The following is a 19922-nucleotide window of genomic DNA, read 5'->3' as shown; positions in this document are numbered from 1 at the left end:
GTGCTGTTATTTGTGAAAACTCCATTTTACCTTCCGTTTTGTACCAGACCAAAGTATTTAATCAAGAATCAATTAATTGTGACATTGAGGTGTTAAATTGAATAAACTTGTTTGTAAGAACACAAATCCTGCGAACGCATATTGCTGGCAATTACTGTACTGCTGTTGCATACATTATTTCATTCAAATTAAAAGCTCCCGTACGTAGACGTGTAATCATATCCAATGCATTGCATTGGAAACGCGTCCATTACCGTGCGCCTATCTGCTCGTCCGCGGTTTGGACGACTAATTGCCGACGCATCAAAATGTACTCAGTCCGTTCGCAGGTCGTTCGTTCAGTTCGTTCGCGGGTCGTATTGAAAAAAGTGCCGAGAGAGTTACCGAAAAAAGTGTGTCATCCAGTGTCCAGTGTAGAACATCGTCGTGGAAGGTAAATATATAGTGGTAAAATAATTTATTTTAGGTGAACATATGTGAATGCCATGGGTATCTTAATTTTAGTTTTCACCGGAAAATCCATCAAGACGTCTTCGAGTTATGCGAAAACGAACAGAGACCATTTAATCGTGGACAAATTCTAGTGCTTTACCGCAGTGTTTCCTGTTGTGCGGTAACCAAGTATCGGTGATAGGTGAGTATAACACCTCTGTATCGTGTAAATAATTTCACCTTTCAATTTTAGGACTTAATACCAACTTTTAATCGGATACTCGGATACTTAGTAGTAAATAATTTGTTGAGGATACTTGTATTATGGTATTTATAAATAAAAATGTTTTATTATTACATGTAAATGCTTCGAAAAGCCCGAAATTCATGTACTCACCTATACCACATTTTTTTTTTACTGCTCCGATGCTCCAGGGAAGTTAATTAATTTGTCCGAGTTTTTTGTTCATTATGGCTGATTTTTTTGTCCTTGTTCGCACATTTAAAGTTTTTATTCTGATGTGCACAATCATAGTTTCTTCACTTTTTACACATTTTGGATGTGAATTTCATTTCACTAAGTGTCTTTTGAACTTTTTCACTTTGAAATTCAACCATCTTCTCGATTTTTTATAACTACTACACAGTTCGAAACGGCGTTTCCATTGCCAAATTCTAGCGGTTACCGCTGTCACCAATTGCACGAACTCGAGCGGTTAGTTTTCTGGAAAAACAGTCATCACAATTTGAAAAATAAAACACTTGAACAGTTCTGATATGACTTGCTTACTCCAAGTCCAAAATCCGACTCTCTTCTTTATTTACAAAAACGTTATTTATAATTACTGGCTATTGTTTACAATTTTTCTCTCATTTTCAATAATGTTGCAGAATGTTGCATGCTACCTACATTTACTCTCATGTGACATTCTGCTCCGAGAGCATTCGTACTCTCTAAATAAACAATTATTTAACAATTGAGTCAGCTACCATTTCTAGGCCAGCTTATTCGCCAAGTTTTGCTTATACTTAAATATCCGTTGTTTATTTTCAACAGCGGTTGCTATTTGATAAACATAAATGGACAGGTTCCAACCTGTCCAATCTTTCCTTTTGTTCGTTTATATGACATACTTTAAATATAGAAGAAAAATGATGATTATTGCATGGCGTTTAGGGTCGCTACAGCAGAACGTTTCTCCTGAGCTTACGATTTGGTACGTATGAGTTTTACAAAAAAGCGTCTCTTTTATTGATTTTCGAGACTATGACGAACAGACGAAAATACCTGCCTTGTCCCTAGATGTTATCTACACCGACTTAAAAGCCTTTGATAAAATCGACCACAGCATGCTGCTGACCAAACTTTTTCGTCTCGGTAGCTCCACAAAGTTTTCATCATGGTTGAGCTCTTACCTAACTGGAAGGAAACTACGAGTGAAAATTGATTCCTGTGTTTCATCGTCCTTCTGCAGTTCTTCTGGTGTACCCCAGGGAAGCAACTTGGGACCATTGTTGTTCACGTTATTCTTCAACGATGTCGCTGCAAAACTTGGACTGGATTGCAAAATCATTTATGCTGACGATCTGAAAATTTATTTGGTGATTCGATCGGCCAACGATTGTCGCCGATTACAAAGTTTGCTGGATATCTTTGTTGCCTGGTGTCATCGGAACCGACTTATTATCAGTGTTCCGAAATGTTCCGTGATGACGTTCCATCGATTGAAGGAGCCAATATTGTTCGATTACCGGATAGACGGCACGATACTTGAAAGAGTTGAGATGGTTTCCGATCTTGGAGTCAGGCTGGATCCAAAGCTGACATTCAACTCTCATTATACTGCGATAATTTCCAAAGCAAATCGTCAGCTTGGCCTCATTGCTAAAATTGCCAAAGATTTTACCGATCCATATTGCTTCAAGTCTCTGTATTGTGCGCTTGTAAGCAATATTCGTTGCCAAGGTACTGAACAACGAAATTGATTCTCCGCAGTTGCTTGCGCTACTGGACTTCCGCGCAATTCTACGTCCTCTCCGGCAACGATCATTGCTACAGGACCGATTCCATAGAACAGCATTCGGCTACAATGAGCCGCTATCGTCGATGATCCGGACATTCACGGTAAACGAAGATCACTAGGATTTCGATCAAACAACCACTCGCTTCAAAAATAAGATCTGTCGTTCGTCATTGTTGTAGGAGTAATTGTTCGTGTGGTATTGCAAAAAATGTATGTTTTTTTTCTCATTCATAAGACATTGTTGTCAGATGGATCAGTACTAAATAAATAAATAAATAAATAAAACACCCATTCTACTAGCCGCACCTAGCACTAGCACTAGCCGCATACAATTGTGAAGAATTTCCTGTGTAAATTTCAAAAAATATTCAACAGAAACTCAGGAACTTTCAGAACTACTCACTTTCTACAGTGAGAAGTGGGAAATAAGTAATGAGAAGTGAGACGTTTCAGTTTTCACACCTGATTACTCACTTTTCAAATGACCTATGTGGCCGAATAACCTGTTCGGTCAAATGACTTTATGTCTTATTCGGCAAAATGTCCTATTTGGCCAAATGTTCTATTCGGCCATATGTCCTATTCGACCAAACGTCCTCTTAGTCCAAATGTTCTATTCGGCCAAATGACCTACTCGACCAAATGTTCTATTCTGCCAAATATCCTGTTCGACTAATTGTCCTTTTCGGCCAAATTTCCCATTCGACTGAATGTCCTATTCGGCCAAATGTCCTATACGGCCAAATGTCTTATTCGACCAAATGTCCTATTCGACCAAATGTCCTATTCGACCAAATGTCATATTCGGCCAAATGTCCTATTCGACCAAATGTCGTATTTGGGCAAATGTCCTATTTGGACAAATTTCCTATTCGGCCAAATGTCCTATTCGACTAAATTTCCTGTTCGGCCAAATGTCCTATTCGGCCAAATGTCCTATTCGACCAAATGTCCTATTTGGCCAAATGTCCTATTTGGACAAATTTCCTATTCGGTCAAATAGACAAATTATTATATTTGGACAAATGTCCTATTCGGCCAAATGTCCTATTCGACTAAAAGTCGTATTCGACTAAATGTCCTATTCGGCCAAATGTCCTATTGGAATCTGAATGTAATGCGACTGAAATTAGATCCTTATGGCCCCCGAATATGTGTACTGTTGGTTTACAACTGAAAATTGACTATGTTCAGAGTAGGATTCCGACTTATATACCGACTGTAGTCTGTATGGGAATATGGTTGTGGGAGTGGAACCTCAACCTGACTTTAGGTGCACTGTTTGATATGAAATGTACTTGCCGGATGGCTCTACACACGATCATTATGCTTTGCCGTTTGTTTGTGAGATGAAAAACGGACATAAAAATGGGACCGGAAGCTTTGTCCGTCACGATGCACCACCTCAGCTATACACCAGATCCATTTGTTACAAGCCACAACTAAACGTAAATCATCCCATATTTCACAGACTAATCGTGCAATTGACTTTCATCTCAAAACCATCTAACCATAGGCATCGCTTCCCATGGTTAAGGTCTGACGGAACTGCTCCACGTTTAGCAGCAACTGCACAGACACACACGCTGCAATTAGACGCGAGATTGATGCTGGACTAATTATTGGCACCGTTTCCGCCACTTTATTGGCGTACTCCCGCAGTTTAGGCTCCGTGAATACGCTACGATCGAGCGCCCCGTAAAGATTCACCTTTTTATGGCACCCCACCCGGTTTCATTTACCCATTTTTCATATCCACCCAGCCTCCTGAGTCGTCTATTTGCCTGCCATCCCGTCCGCCGCGCTGAGCGTCTTCGTCATGGTCGTCATCGTCGCGCGCGGAAGAAAAATGGTAATTGCGAGAAAAGTAAAACACCAGCAGCCACGCAAACTGCATTTAAAACGTAGCTCGATACGCCTCCGCGCTGTGTGCATAAATGAGTGGAAGAATCGCAAGTTATGGCAGATCGTAGGAAAGGAAGCACCGTGTATTAAGACGCGATTTTTGCAACCCTGCGATGACAGCCAGAAAATGACAACCGAGTGGGGAAGGGGGTGTAGTGGAATAAAAGGCGTCCGACGAGGGAGGCAGAGTGATATTCATTTGAAAAATGATAGCTTCCAATCCCTCATTTCACCCGTTAGGCGCGTTCGGGGGCGCAAATCAACGATGTATCCAGAGCAATTACAAGCGATTCACGACTTTTGCCTCGTTTATTATTGGTTCGACCCGCTGGATGATGGACGCCCCCTCACTTGATTCTCAGTATGCGGGAAGATGCAAAATTCATATATCCAGCATTTCTTCCGCAGCAGCATTTCTGCCGAAGCCGACCGTTGTTGGTGCACTGCAGGTTGCAGGTCGTTCGCATGCAAATCCTTCGTAAATCGACTGCGTTTGCAGTAGTAGCTTCTGCCCATCATCATCGTCAACGTCACAGCAACGATCGCTCGTTGCCATAGAATCGCGTGTGGGTACCAAAACAAACGGCCTACTACTGCTTCACTCTTGCATCTGAGCAACGTAAACATTTTACGGTTGACGTGCTTGCAGAATTTCAAGCAGCAATGCCAAGATATGGGCAAAAGGTGCGCAGGAAGTATTAATTACCTAACCTCAATCGAAAATATGATACTGCAGCACATGTACAGCAGGCGACGACGTTCTCGGGTTGAGTTCCCTCTGATGGTAACACAGTGGAAGACACGGGACGATCCAGAAGTTTGAAAATTGCCCCAAAGTGATCGCCTCCTGCCCTTTAGCCTGCGGTCGTCGCCCGAACGATCCAGATCAAGATCCCGAACTAACGATCGATTGAGCGTGCAGTTGCCTTCCCCCCCCCCCCTCACATCGTTTGATGATGAGATGAGTCAGTTTCAACGCTGCTGGCAGCAGCAAGGAGCCAAAGCAGCAGCTGAACACGCCTCATCACTCATTCCGGTGTGCGGACGTAGGTGCAGCAGCGTGGTGAATACGTAATGATCCTTACCGGATCGATCGTGAGAACTTTGCGCACCGAATGCTTTCGCCGTGGCGTTCCTCCTGCGTCGATCGGTCGCCGTCGTCGTCGTCATCGTCCATCTGTTGTGAGATGGCGAGACGAAGGATAATTGGTCAATTCGAATGTGGTCGGCAGTGCACTGAGTTTGTGATGCGATTTTCGGAAGGAAGGAACTCTACGAATGTCGGGTTTGAACATCGATAGGTCAGCCCGTTTGATATGAATATGGATGAATGGATGTCATTGCTGACGAATTGAAGATGGCAACTCGTGACTATTTCAGTATGATGTAGATTTCTAATGTTTAAGGATCAACTCAAACTGGTCCGACACTCAGCATCTTGTCGAAATTGACCTGGCATATGGAAAACAACATTTAAAAAGGGCGTAACAGCCAAATTAATATCGTTCCAGTTTTTTGTCCTTGTACACCATTTTGTTTGAAAACGACGAATTGGAATTATTGCATTTTGGTTGTTTCGCTCTTTTCGAATGTTGGTCCAGAAATTTAATTTTGACAAAGATGAAGATTTAACTTGCATTGAGTTTGGAAAGGATTCAGATTGGATTTGGATTGGATTCGTAGTGGATTTTCATAGGATTGAATTGAGATTACATTTGGATTGGACAAAGTTTTAATTTGGTTTAGATTCGGATGAGATTTGGACTGCATTTGGATTGGATTTGGATTGGATTTGAATTGGATTTGGATTGGATTTGGATTGGATTTGGATTGGATTTGGATTGGATTTGGATTGGATTTGGATTGGATTTGGATTGGATTTGGATTGGATTTGGATTGGATTTGGATTGGATTTGGATTGGTTTGGATTGGTTTGGTTGGTTTGGTTGGTTTGGATTGGTTTGGTTGGTTTGGATTGGTTTGGATTGGTTTGGATTGGTTTGGTTGGTTTGGATTGGTTTGGATTGGTTTGGATTGGTTTGGATTGGTTTGGATTGGTTTGGATTGGTTTGGATTGGTTTGGATTGGTTGGTTGGTTGGTTGGTTTGGTTGGTTTGGATTGGTTTGGATTGGTTTGGATTGGTTTGGATTGGTTTGGATTGGTTTGGATTGGTTTGGATTGGTTTGGTTGGTTTGGATTGGTTTGGTTTGGATTGGTTTGGTTGGTTTGGATTGGTTTGGATTGGTTTGGATTGGTTTGGATTGGTTTGGTTGGTTTGGATTGGTTTGGATTGGTTTGGATTGGTTTGGTTGGTTTGGTTGGTTTGGATTGGTTTGGTTGGTTTGGATTGGTTTGGATTGGTTTGGATTGGTTTGGATTGGTTTGGATTGGTTTGGATTGGTTTGGATTGGTTTGGATTGGTTTGGTTGGTTTGGATTGGTTTGGATTGGTTTGGATTGGTTTGGATTGGTTTGGATTGGTTTGGATTGGTTTGGATTGGTTTGGATTGGTTTGGATTGGTTTGGATTGGTTTGGATTGGTTTGGATTGGTTTGGATTGGTTTGGATTGGTTTGGATTGGTTTGGTTGGTTTGGATTGGTTTGGATTGGTTTGGATTGGTTTGGATTGGTTTGGTTGGTTTGGATTGGTTTGGATTGGTTTGGATTGGTTTGGATTGGACTTGGTTTGGATTGGTTTGGTTGGTTTGGATTGGTTTGGTTGGTTTGGATTGGTTTGGTTGGTTTGGTTGGTTTGGATTGGTTTGGATTGGTTTGGATTGGTTTGGATTGGTTTGGATTGGTTTGGTTGGTTTGGATTGGTTGGTTTGGATTGGTTTGGATTGGTTTGGATTGGTTTGGATTGGTTTGGTTGGTTTGGGATTGGTTTGGATTGGTTTGGATTGGTTTGGATTGGTTTGGATTGGTTTGGATTGGTTTGGTTGGTTTGGATTGGTTTGGATTGGTTGGTTGGATTGGTTTGGTTGGTTTGGTTGGTTTGGTTGGTTTGGATTGGTTTGGTTGGTTTGGTTGGTTTGGATTGGTTTGGATTGGTTTGGATTGGTTTGGATTGGTTTGGTTGGTTTGGTTTGGATTGGTTTGGATTGGTTTGGATTGGTTTGGATTGGTTTGGATTGGTTTGGATTGGTTTGGATTGGTTTGGATTGGTTTGGATTGGTTTGGATTGGTTTGGATTGGTTTGGATTGGTTTGGATTGGTTTGGTTGGTTTGGTTGGTTTGGATTGGTTTGGATTGGTTTGGATTGGTTTGGATTGGTTTGGATTGGTTTGGTTGGTTTGGATTGGTTTGGATTGGTTTGGATTGGTTTGGATTGGTTTGGATTGGTTTGGTTGGATCTGGTTGGATCTGGATTGGTTTGGATTGGTTTGGTTGGTTTGGTTGGTTTGGATTGGTTTGGATTGGTTTGGATTGGTTTGGATTGGTTTGGTTGGTTTGGATTGGTTTGGATTGGTTTGGATTGGTTGTGATTGGTTTGGTTGGTTTGGATTGGTTTGGATTGGTTTGGTTGGTTTGGATTGGTTGGTTTGGATTGGTTTGGATTGGTTTGGATTGGTTTGGTTGGTTTGGATTGGTTTGGATTGGTTTGGATTGGTTTGGTTGGTTTGGATTGGTTTGGATTGGTTTGGTTTGGTTGGTTTGGATTGGTTTGGATTGGTTTGGATTGGTTTGGATTGGTTTGGATTGGTTTGGATTGGTTTGGATTGGTTTGGATTGGTTTGGTTGGTTTGGTTGGTTTGGTTTGGTTTGGTTGGTTTGGATTGGTTTGGATTGGTTTGGTTGGTTTGGATTGGTTTGGATTGGTTTGGTTGGTTTGGATTGGTTTGGATTGGTTTGGTTGGTTTGGATTGGTTTGGATTGGTTTGGATTGGTTTGGATTGGTTTGGTTGGTTTGGATTGGTTTGGATTGGTTTGGATTGGTTTGGTTGGTTTGGATTGGTTTGGATTGGTTTGGATTGGTTTGGATTGGTTTGGATTGGTTTGGATTGGTTTGGATTGGTTTGGATTGGTTTGGTTTGGATTGGTTTGGATTGGTTTGGATTGGTTTGGTTGGTTTGGATTGGTTTGGATTGGTTTGGATTGGTTTGGTTGGTTTGGATTGGTTTGGATTGGTTTGGTTGGTTTGGATTGGTTTGGATTGGTTTGGTTGGTTTGGATTGGTTTGGATTGGTTGGATTGGTTTGGATTGGTTTGGTTGGTTTGGATTGGTTTGGATTGGTTTGGATTGGTTTGGATTGGTTTGGATTGGTTTGGATTGGTTTGGTTGGTTTGGTTGGTTTGGATTGGTTTGGATTGGTTTGGATTGGTTTGGTTGGTTTGGATTGGTTTGGATTGGTTTGGTTGGTTTGGTTGGTTTGGATTGGTTTGGTTGGTTTGGATTGGTTTGGTTGGTTGGATTGGTTTGGATTGGTTTGGTTGGTTTGGATTGGTTTGGTTGGTTTGGATTGGTTTGGTTGGTTTGGATTGGTTTGGATTGGTTTGGTTGGTTTGGATTGGTTTGGTTGGATTGGTTTGGTTTGGATTGGTTTGGATTGGTTTGGTTGGTTTGGATTGGTTTGGATTGGTTTGGTTGGTTTGGATTGGTTTGGATTGGTTTGGATTGGTTGGTTTGGTTGGTTGGATTGGTTGGGATTGGTTTGGATTGGTTTGGATTGGTTTGGATTGGTTTGGATTGGTTTGGTTGGTTTGGATTGGTTTGGTTGGTTTGGTTGGTTGGTTTGGTTGGTTTGGATTGGTTTGGATTGGTTTGGATTGGTTTGGTTGGTTTGGTTGGTTTGGTTGGTTTGGATTTGGTTGGTTGGATTGGTTTGGTTTGGTTTGGATTGGTTTGGATTGGTTTGGATTGGATTGGTTGGTTGGATTGGTTTGGATTGGTTTGGTTGGTTTGGATTGGTTTGGATTGGTTTGGTTGGTTGGATTTGGTTTGGTTTGGTTGGTTTGGTTTGGTTGGTTTGGATTGGTTTGGTTGGTTGGTTGGTTTGGTTGGTTTGGATTGGTTTGGATTGGTTTGGATTGGTTTGGATTGGTTTGGATTGGTTTGGATTGGATTTGGTTGGTTGGTTTGGATTGGTTTGGTTGGTTTGGATTGGTTGGATTGGTTTGGTTGGTTTGGATTGGTTTGGATTGGTTTGGATTGGTTTGGTTGGTTTGGATTGGTTTGGATTGGTTTGGATTGGTTGGTTTGGATTGGTTTGGATTGGTTTGGTTGGTTTGGATTGGTTTGGATTGGTTTGGATTGGTTTGGTTGGTTTGGATTGGTTTGGGTTGGTTTGGTTGGTTTGGATTGGTTTGGATTGGTTTGGATTGGTTTGGATTGGTTTGGTTGGTTTGGATTGGTTTGGATTGGTTTGGTTGGTTTGGATTGGTTTGGTTGGTTTGGTTGGTTGGTTTGGATTGGTTTGGATTGGTTTGGATTGGTTTGGATTGGTTTGGATTGGTTTGGATTGGTTTGGTTGGTTTGGATTGGTTTGGATTGGTTTGGATTGGTTTGGATTGGTTTGGATTGGTTTGGATTGGTTTGGATTGGTTTGGTTGGTTTGGATTGGTTTGGTTGGTTTGGATTGGTTTGGATTGGTTTGGTTGGTTTGGATTGGTTTGGATTGGTTTGGATTGGTTTGGATTGGTTTGGATTGGTTTGGATTGGTTTGGGATTGGTTTGGATTGGTTTGGTTGGGTTTGGATTGGTTTGGGTTGGTTTGGATTGGATTTGGATTGGTTTGGATTGGTTTGGATTGGTTTGGATTGGTTTGGATTGGTTTGGATTGGTTTGGATTGGTTTGGATTGGTTTGGATTGGTTTGGATTGGTTTGGATTGGTTTGGATTGGTTGGATTGGTTGGATTGGTTTGGATTGGTTTGGATTGGTTTGGATTGGTTTGGATTGGATTTGGATTGGTTTGGATTGGATTTGGATTGGTTGGTTTGGATTGGTTTGATTGGTTTGGATTGGATTTGGATTGGATTTGGATTGGATTTGGATTTGGATTGTATTTGGATTGGATTTGGATTGGATTTGGATTGGATTTGGATTTGGATTGAATTGGATGTGGATTGGATTTGGATTTGGTTGGTTTGGATTTGGATTTTTTTGGATTTAGATGGAATTTGATTTGGATTTGGTTTTGATTTGGGTTAAATTAGGATTTTATTTATTTTTAATTTGAATTGTATTTGAGTTTGGATTTGTTTTGGACTTTATTTGGATAGGATTTAGGTTGGGCCTGAATTTGGTTCTCTTTGAATTTCTTCTTTTAATTTCTTCTTATAATTTCTTCGATAGTGATTTCATTTTTTTCGTAAGAGTCCCCTCAAATGTCCCACTAGAGCTAGTTCTTCCAGCTTTCACTAGCGAAATCGTGCATTCAATTCAAACTGGAAGAAACAAGAACAAGCTAAAAAGTATTTACTGCAGCCATTAATTAACGCTCCGTTTGCTTCGTCGTTTGGAAAGAAGATGGAACCTAAAAAAATGCCAAGTGGGACATTTGCATAAGCCAATAGAGAACTGCAGATCTTATCGCTTTTGGCAATCTTTTTGGTGGATTTGCGCAGATTTCTTTTTCAATTTCGTCTTACCGCTGTTATTTGAGGACGGTATTTGCTAAATTTCGGCTCATAAATTACCTCATGTCTCCTCTTTTGCCGCCATTTTTCACCACTTCTGCTGCACCCAAATGAAGCTCGGCAACACAGTAGGCTGCGCACTGCGGCGAACCGATTAATCTGTGACATCTAAACAAAAGAATCCAATTTTTCGACTGCCAAATTCGTATACGGAAATTCGTCGGATTAGGTCCGTTATCTGATAATTTTTCACCAATGTAGGCCAATGCGGACGCGCTGATGACGCTAATTCTGCGCTGACATTGTTTGAATGTCGGATTTCACGATGGCCCCTCATTAATTCATCCGGGAGCACTTCGTGGGTGGTTCTCAACTTCCGAACACAATGGGGAAATTAATTAACTACCCAACGCGAACCACTCGCGGGCCGCTTTTTGCGTTACACTTGTATTGAATTTTAATTAATTGCTCTTGTTCCTAAACTTAAGTAAGTGTTTTGTTTTCCCTTCTTTCCACCTTTTATTTTCCCAGAAATCGTTCACGCTCATTCTGCAAGCCCTGGACATGTACAACGAGTCCTATCCAAGTGAGTATATTCGCTCGATCATCATAAGCGTCGTCGCCCGAGCCTAGCAGGCAGCTCCGACAAGCATCGACTCCGACTGGCAGGGGTGTGAAAAAACACATGCTCTCGTTTCGTCAGACAAGCGAATTTCCGAATCGCGAAAAATCGCACCACTCTGGGGCCGATTTCGTGAGTTGCAATTCGTCATTTTCGCTCCACGGTTGCTTTCGAGAAGCACGCGTTAACGGCAAAATTAGCATAACGATCTTGTTACAGCCGCGCTGCCTCGTTCGGCGATGATGCTCTAATTTGTATGCCGCTGTTCTGAACAACACGGACGCTAATTAAAATTTTCCTCCATCCACCAACAGTTGCAGACCGTTTGATCGAGGAGACCTCGTTCTCCGGTGTCATTCTACCCTCGCACGAATGGAATACATTAGATCACACGGGGAAGAACGCCCGGATCACGTATCGGTAAGTTTCGTCCCGAAAGGGAGCATGCGAGAATGCAAGCTACCCTGCGCATTTTTCGGGTTAATTTAATTTCTGCTCTTTCCCCCTCGCGATTTCTCCGCAATGAAACAGGGTTCGGGTGCAGTGTGCCGACAACTACTACAACACGACCTGTACGACGTTCTGCCGGCCCCGGAACGACCAGTTTGGGCACTATACCTGCGGCGAGCAGGGCAACAAGGTGTGCCTACCGGGCTGGCAGGGCGCCAACTGTGAGAAAGGTAGGCCCATTCCATAACAACAATAACAAACTGACGTTTTCCACGGACGGCGGTGATCGATTGGTGGTAGGCCGCATCAAACAGCGCGTGATCGGTCGGTTAGTAGCGATCTGGTGCACGGACGAGCCCGATGATCGCGCATGTGACTTATGACAGGAGAAAGCCGCTGCTGCGCGGCACTCCGGGTTGTCCGGCTTATGTAAAATCAGTCAGAAACAAAGGCGCCATACAGTGCCGCCGCTATCGCTTCTAAACGTCTAACGGTTTGATTGACCTCGGCGGTTTTTACTGCCTCCAATTTCCCAATTTTATTGCTTCGTCTGTGCTCTGCTATACGGCGGCAATGCGGCAGATTTTGCGTAAGCGTTAACTGCCACTGCGAGTCGGTCAAAGGTCTTCTGCCATTGAGTGCCGAGCTATAAGCTTGTGAGCAGTGTTGCCGGATATTTACTTTGATATTATCAACAGTGACACTAATCACACGAACAAAAGAGCCTACAACGAATCGATCGATCGCAGACCGCGGCGCGACATTTTTATGATTCCAACCAACTAACATGAACTTTCTCTTTTGTTTTTCTCCTCCTCCGAACAATAAAACAGCAATCTGCAAGCCGGGATGTGACCAAATACACGGCAAATGTGACCAGCCCGGGGGATGCGAGTAAGTACACGAAAAACCATTATCTAAATTTAATTAGCCTTGTAACGGTGTGCGGCGATGTTGTTTTTCGGAAAACAATCGCAACCGCTCTCAGCAACGTGACAACAACCATTAGAAAAATCCGAACAACTCCGCCTCAGTCGGGATCCGTCCGACCAATCGCGGTAGGCCGCGCGCGCGATTCGGTAGCCAACCGATCGCGACTGAAACGAGGAACGGAAAACAAGCCATAAACAATCGCGCCTGCTATGTTCGGTCGTGATCTGGAGCGCTATTGGAAAATATTTTGTCCCCCTCATTGTCCCCGACACCGCACTCACCTTCCGCAAAACCAATCTGTCTAATTAGCTCTTTCTTCTATTTTACGACCTCGCGTTGCACATTTTTGCATCTCTCGAATCACATCGTCGTCGTTTACAGTTCGTCTGCTCGTGTTTAGCGTTTTGAATTCGCACAAACCGACAGACGTCGGCGGCGTCGCCGACGACTGGGGCTTCCGTGCCGTGAGTCGAATCGAACCAATCCGTGACTTGGAGGCCCCTCCCCCTCGATACGAACCCGGGAGGACGAACCCCGTTAGATGGTTTGGGGTCCTGCAGTCGGGCCTGTTTGGTCGATGGGGGACGCTGGACTGAGGGTCGGAGTACCATAAATAACAACCACTTTTCCTACTGTTTGTGGTTGGTTGGGTTTTTGTTTTGCCGCGCACCCGCCGTGTTCAAACATTCACAAAACAGTACCACATATATTAGTAGAAACAAATAGCATTGTAACATTACATGGCGTTTGATGTTGTTTTGGCGATGGTACCCTGGGGGAGGGCTTCGGCTGCGGGGTTTATTCCAGGAAGAAGAATGGGAGTAATTTATCACGACTTTAATGATCGCAGTAGACAATGGAGGTTGGGTCGTGGTACAATTTTTGTTTGACGGTGACGTTTGCCGGCGCAGGAAAAATCATGGCTTGCTACGGTGTGGGGCGCGTTTATGGGAGAACTTTTCTAGCTGGATTGAGCAAGATGACTTGGTAGCGGAATGGCAATACAAGATCCTATATGATGGCACATAAATAGCAGAAATGGAGTCAGTCCAGTCAGAATCTTACACGGCATCATACCTATGTATATGAGTTGCTGTTCATCAGGCTAAAAATAATCTAAATAAATTTCCCAGATATCTGGAGAAAATGAGAATCCTCGAAGGTGGTTCAAAGGCTATCAGAAAAAAAAACTTCCAGCAGAAAATTTCAGTCAATGTAGCAGTCTCGCTACTCGTGTCCAGTTTCCTGTTGGGAAAGCAATTTCATTCGAACTTGTCCGGTATTTTTTGGAAAGAATGTCAGTTAGCTTAGAAGGCCTATTTCCCAAAAACAATTTTGAACAATTCCTCGGATCTTCCATGAGATTTTTTTCAAAATTATTGCGAGAGATTCTTCAGCATTTTCATGGGAAATTGTTTGGAATTTTCAATCGCAGTGCTTTGGAATTTCCGAAGAGAAATTACTACGCCAAGTCACGCAACCGGTATGTACGCCTGAATATCTTCGAGGAAGCCCTAATTGAGCCTTTCTCGCTAGAGAGACCTACGGTTATCCTGCTTTTGGCTTGTTTGAGCAGTGATCACACTAGAGACAACTCCCACAGGAAGTACTTTGAATACCTCCAACTGTCCCGGAAGAGAAACGAAGTCCAATTCAACGGTTTACAACTACAATGTAAACGGTTGACAGAAGAGAATTCCACAGTTTCGGTTACTGCTAGCCAAAAGTGATTATCACGTACTCGTCGAGTATTAATTGTAGTTGAATGTCATTTTCCGTGCGAGAATTTTGCGGTTAACCTTCTTCTAAGCAGGCACAATGGTTTATACTCTGGTCATGCGAACGCCTTGTAGAATCTCGTAAGTCACGCTTCAGAGACTATCCATTCCACACTAAATTCCATTCGAAACCCAAACTGGATCCAATTTGGAATCCACACTGAACTCTGGATTCCAGTCTGAATCTACTCTGGATTCCATTCCGAAATCCACTCTGAATTCCACTCGGAATCCACTCAGGATTCCACTTGCAATCCACTCTGGATTCCACTCGGAATCCACTCTGGATTCCACTCGGAATCCACTCCGAATTCCATTCGGAATCCACTCGGAATCTACTCTGGATTCCACTCGGAATCCACTCGGAATCCACTCTGGATTCTACTCGGAATCCACTCTGGATTACAATCGGAATCCACTCTGGATTACAATCGGAATCCACTCTGGATTACAATCGGAATCCACTCTGGATTCCACTCGGAATCCACTCTGGATTCCATCCGGAATCCACTCTGGATTCCACTCGGAATCCACTTTGGATTCCACTCGGAATCCACTCTGGATTCCACTCGGAATCCAATCTGGATTCCACTCGGAATCCAATCTGGATTCCACTCGGAATCCAATCTGGATTCCACTCGGAATCCAATCTGGATTCCACTCGGAATCCTATCTGAATTCCACTAGGAATCCACTCTGGATTCCATTCGGAATCCACTCTGGATTCCACTCAAAATCCACTCTGGATTCCATTCGGACTTCACTCTGGATTCCATTCGGAATCCACTCTGGATTCCATTCGGAATCCACTCTGGATTTCATTCGGAATCCACTCTGGATTCCATTCGGAATCCACTCTGGATTCCATTCGGAATCCACTCTGGATTCCATTCGGAATCCACTCTGGATTCCATTCGGAATCCACTCTGGATTCCATCCGGAATCCACTCTGGATTCCATTCAGAATCCTCTGAATTCCATTCGGAATCCTCTGGATTCCATTCAGGAATCCACTCTGAATTCCATTCGGAATCCACTCTGGATTCCATTCGGAATCCACTCTGGATTCCATTCGGAATCCATGCTGGATTCCATTCGGAATCCCTCTGGATTCCATTCGGAATCCTCTGGATTCCATTCGGAATCCACGCTGGATTCCATTCAGAATCCTCTGGATTCCATTCAGGAATCCACTCTGGATTCCATTCGGAATCCTCTGGATTCCATTCGGAATCCACTCTGGATTCCATTCGGAATCCACTCTGGATTCCATTCAGAATCCACTCTGGATTCCATTCGGAATCCACTCTGGATTCCATTCCGGAATCCACTCTGGATTCCATTCGGAATCCACTCTGGATTCCATTCAGAATCTACTCTGGATTCCATTCGGAATCCACTCTGGATTCCATTCGGAATCCATACTGGATTCCATTCGAAATCCATTCTGAATTTCATTCGGAATCCATTCTGGATTCCATTCGGAATCCACTCTGGATTCCATTCAGAAATCCACTCTGAATTCCACTCAGAATCCACTCAATATTCCACTCGGAATCCACTTGGAATCCACTCTGGATTCCACTCGGAATCCACTCTAGATCCACCTCGGAATCCACTCTGGATTCAAATCGGAATCCACTCTGGTTTCAAATCGGAATCCACTCTGGATTCCACTCAGAATTCACTCTGGATTCCTTTCGGAATCCATTCTGGATTCCATTCGCAATTCACTTTGGATTCCACTTGGAATTCACTTTGGATTCCACTCGGAATTCACTCTGGATTCCACTCGGAATCCACTCTGAATTCCATTCAGAATCCACTCTGGATTCCATTCGGAATCCACTCCGGATTCCATTCGGAATCCACTCCGGATTCCATTCGGAATCCACTCCGGATTCCATTCGGAATCCACTCTGATTCCATCCGGAATCCTCTGGATTCCATCAGGAATCCACTCTGGATTCCATCCGGAATCCTCTGATTCCATCGGAATCCACTCTGGATTCCATCCGGAATCCACTCTGGATTCCATCCGAATCCACTCTGGATTCCATCCGGAATCCTCTGGATTCCATCTGGAATACAGTCTGGATTCCATCCAGAATCCACTCTAGATTCCACTCGGAATCCACTCTGGATTCCACTCGGAATCCACCCTGGATTCCACTCGGAATCCAATCTGGATTCCACTCGGAATCCACTCTGGATTCCACTCGGAATCCACTCTGGATTCCACTCGGAATCCACTCTGGATTCCACTCGGAATCCACTCTGGATTCCACTCGGAATCCACTCTGGATTCCATTCGGAATCCACTCTGGATTCCATTCGGAATCCACTCTGGATTCCATTCGGAAACCCAAACTGATTCCAATTTGGAATCACACTGAACTCATTCAGAGCAAACTAGATCCAATTTGGAATTCACTGAACTCCACTCTGGAATTTCCAGTCTGAATCCCACTCTGGATTCCACTCAGAATCACTCTGAATCCACTCCTCAAAATCCACTCTGGATTCACTGCAATCCACTCCGGATTCCACTCGGAATCCTCTAACGGATTCCACTCGGAATCCACTCTGGATTCCACTCGGCATCCACCTGGATTCTACTCAGAATCCACTCTGGATTCCATTCAGAATCCACTCTGGATTCTATCAGAATCCACTCTGGATTCCATTCGGAATCCACTCTGGATTCCATTCAGAATCCTCTGGTTTCCACTCGGAATCCACTCTGAATTCCACTTGGAATCCACTCTGGATTCCACTCGGAATCCACTCTGGATTCCACTCGGAATCCACTCTGGATTCCACTCGGAATCCACTATGGATTCCACTCGGAATCCACTCTGGAATCCACTCGGAATCCACTCTGGATTTCACTCGGAATCCAATTTGGATTCTACTCGGAATCCAATCTGAATTCCACAATCTAAATTCCACTCGGAATCCAATCTGGATTCCACTCGGAATCCACTCTGAATTCCACTTGGAATCTACTCTGGATTCCACTCGGAATCCACTCTGGATTCCATTCGGAATCCACTCTGGATTCCACTCGGAATCCACTCTGGATTCCACTCGGAATCCACTCTGGATTCCACTCGGAATCCACTCTGGATTCCACTCGGAATCCACTCTGGATTCCACTCGGAATCCACTCTGGATTCCATTCGGAATCCACTCTGGATTCCATTCGGAATCCACTCTGGATTCCATTCGGAATCCACTCTGGATTCCATTCGGAATCCACTCTGGATTCCATTCGGAATCCACTCTGGATTCCACTCGGAATCCACTCTGGATTCCACTCGGAATCCCTCTGGATTCCATTCGGAATCCACTCTGGATTCCATTCGGAATCCTCTGGATTCCATTCGGAATCCACTCTGGATTCCATTCAGAATCCACTCTGGATTCCATTCGGAATCCACTCTGATTCCATTCGGGAATCCACTCTGGATTCCATTCGGAATCCTCTGAATTCCATTCGGAATCACTCTGGATTCCATTCGGAATCCACTCCGAATTCCATTCGGAATCCACTCCGGATTCCATTCGGAATCCACTCTGATTCCATTCAGGAATCCACTCTGGATTCCATTCAGGAATCCACTCTGAATTCCATTCAGAATCCTCTGAATTCCATTCGGAATCCACTCTGATTCCATTCAGGAATCCACTCTGGATTCCATTCGGAATCCACTCTGGATTCCATTCAGATCCACTCTGAATTCCATTCGGAATCCACTCTGGATTCCAGTCTGAATCTACTCTGGATTCCATTCAGAAATCCACTCTGAATTCCACTCAGAATCCACTCAATATTCCACTCGGAATCCAATCTGCATTCCACTCAGAATCACTCTGGATTCCATTCGGAATCCACTCTGGATTCCATTCAGAATCCACTCTGATTCCATTCAGGAATTCACTCTGAATTCTATTCAGAATCTACTCTGTATTCTATTCAGAATCCACTCTGGCTTCTATTCAGAATCCACTTTGGATTCCATTCAGGATCCACTCTGGATTCCATTCGGATAACACTCTGGATTCTATTCGGATTCCACTCTGGATTCCATTCGGACTATACTCTGGATTCCATTCGGATTCCACTCTGGATACCATTCGGAATCCACTCTGGATTCCATTCGGAATCCACTCTGGATTCCATTCGGAATCCACTCTGGATTCCATTCGGAATCCACTCTGGATTCCATTCGGAATCCACTCTGGATTCCATTCGGAATCCACTCTGGATTCCATTCGGAATCCACTCTGAATTCCATTCGGAATCCACTCTGAATTCCATTCGGAATCCACTCTGAATTCCATTCGGAATCCACTCTGAATTCCATTCGGAATCTTATTTGGATTCCATTCGAAATCCACTCTGGATTCCATTCGGAATCCACTCTGGATTCCATTCGGAATCCACTCTGGATTCCATTCGGAATCCACTCTGGATTCCACTCGGAATCCACTCTGGATTCCACTCGGAATCCACTCTGGATTCCACTCGGAATCCACTCTGGATTCCACTCGGAATCCACTCTGGATTCCACTCGGAATCCACTCTGGATTCCACTCGGAATCCACTCTGGATTCCATTCGATATCCAATCTGGATTCCATCCGGAATCCACTCTGGATTCCATTCGGAATCCACTCTGGATTCCATTCGGAATCCACTCTGGATTCCATTCGGAATCCACTCTGGATTCCATTCGGAATCCACTCTGGAATTCCATTCAGAATCCACTCTGGATTCCATTCGGAATCCTCTGAATTCCATTCGGAATCCACTCTGGATTCATTCGGAATCCACTCTGAATTCCATTCAGAATCCACTCTGGATTCCATTCGGAATCCTCTGGATTCCATTCAGAATCCACTCTGAATTCCATTCAGAATCCTCTGAATTCCATTCAGAATCCACTCTGGATTCCATTCAGAATCCTCTGAATTCCATTCGGAATCCTCTGAATTCCATTCGGAATCCACTCTGAATTCCATTCGGAATCCATTCTGAATTCCATTCAGAATCACTCTGGATTCCATAACCACTCTGGATACCATTCGGAATCCACTTTGGATTCCATTCGGAATCCACTCTGAATTCCATTCGGAATCCACTCTGGATTCCATTCGGAATCTTATTTGGATTCCATTCGGAATCCACTCTGGAT

General features: G+C 43.7%; 1 protein-coding gene across 1 annotated transcript in view; it reads left to right on the top strand.

Moving 5' to 3' along the window:
- Positions 1-19922, top strand: part of LOC134205960 (protein serrate) — a 191239-nt gene that overhangs the window by 99110 nt on the left and 72207 nt on the right. The window contains exons 4-7 of the mRNA XM_062681658.1: positions 11471-11525; positions 11876-11981; positions 12093-12241; positions 12845-12905. Coding sequence (XP_062537642.1) covers positions 11471-11525; positions 11876-11981; positions 12093-12241; positions 12845-12905 — 371 coding nt within the window. The remainder of the gene's footprint in view (positions 1-11470; positions 11526-11875; positions 11982-12092; positions 12242-12844; positions 12906-19922) is intronic.

This window comes from Armigeres subalbatus, chromosome 1 (genome assembly GCF_024139115.2).
Source record: "Armigeres subalbatus isolate Guangzhou_Male chromosome 1, GZ_Asu_2, whole genome shotgun sequence".
NCBI classification, from domain to species: Eukaryota; Metazoa; Arthropoda; class Insecta; order Diptera; family Culicidae; genus Armigeres; species Armigeres subalbatus.
The sequence above is the reverse complement of the archived record's forward strand: the minus strand, read 5'-3'. Positions and strand labels throughout refer to the sequence as shown.